The 906-nt window shown below is 65.2% G+C and overlaps 1 protein-coding gene across 1 annotated transcript in view; it reads right to left on the bottom strand.

The window, feature by feature from the left end:
- Positions 1–906, bottom strand: part of ETH_00037400 (uncharacterized protein) — a gene marked incomplete at both ends in the record, with an annotated part of 4198 nt that overhangs the window by 494 nt on the left and 2798 nt on the right. Inside the window, 2 exons of the mRNA XM_013376224.1 lie at positions 3–398; positions 650–906. Coding sequence (XP_013231678.1) covers positions 3–398; positions 650–906 — 653 coding nt within the window. The remainder of the gene's footprint in view (positions 1–2; positions 399–649) is intronic.

Below are 906 nucleotides of genomic sequence, written 5' to 3'. Positions count from 1 at the left end.
CTGCTCTGGGGAACCCTCGCTCCGGAGCAGCAGCAGCAGCAGCAGGCCCTTGGCTGTCGGGCAGCTGCGGCCGCGAGCTGGAAGACGTATAAACCTCATGGACTGTGACTCCGCCCACAACTTGTGCTGCTGTTGCTGCTGCTGTTGCTGCTGTCGCTGCTGCTGCTGCTGCTGCTGCTGCTGCTGCAGTGTGGGGCCCCTCAAAGCAGCTGCTGCCAGGGCCTCGCGCACTAAACGGGGGGCCCCTCGAAAGAGGAGAGCGCCCATGGGGGGGTCCCACTAAAGGCCGGGGCCCCCCAGAAGGGTCCCCTTGGGGGCCCCCCAGGGGGCCCCCTGGGGGCCCTCTAGGGGGCCCCCGCATGGCACCCGGTGGGCCCTGGGGAGGAGGCCTCATGGGTCTGAAGCAGCAGCAGCAGAGGCAGCAGCAGCAGCAGAAATGTTTGGACAGCAGGCAGCAGCAGCAGCAGCAATGTTCGGAGAGCATGCAGCAGCAAGAGGAGACTATTGAGACACAAGGGGCACTACGAAAGCGCAGCAGCAGTAGCAGCAGCAGCAGCAGCAAGAGACGGCCAGCGGGGGGAAGCTTGTGGACAAAACAAGACAATAACAACACCAGCAGCAGCAGCAGCGGCAGCAGGAAGGCACCCACCCGTCGCTGGCAGCAGCAGCAGCAGCTTTGAGGTGTCCTCTTTGCTGCTCGCCCAGCATGCGCGTTGTGGGGCCCCCCGTGGGGTCTAGGGGGCCCCCCGGGGGCCCCCCCCTTCCCTGGTGTCTCTTAAAGGGGGGCCCCTTCTCAGGACTCATTAAGGGGGGCCCCCCTAAAGCTTCTGTCTCTCTTTGTCTTTTAAAGTTCTGCTGCTGCTGCCGCTGCTGCCGCTGCTGCAGCGCCCCCGAGGGGAAGGTACC

Source organism: Eimeria tenella, genomic scaffold (genome assembly GCF_000499545.2).
Source record: "Eimeria tenella Houghton genomic scaffold, Eth_scaff3238, whole genome shotgun sequence".
Classification (NCBI taxonomy): domain Eukaryota; phylum Apicomplexa; class Conoidasida; order Eucoccidiorida; family Eimeriidae; genus Eimeria; species Eimeria tenella.
This window is presented reverse-complemented; position numbering and strand designations above follow the sequence as displayed.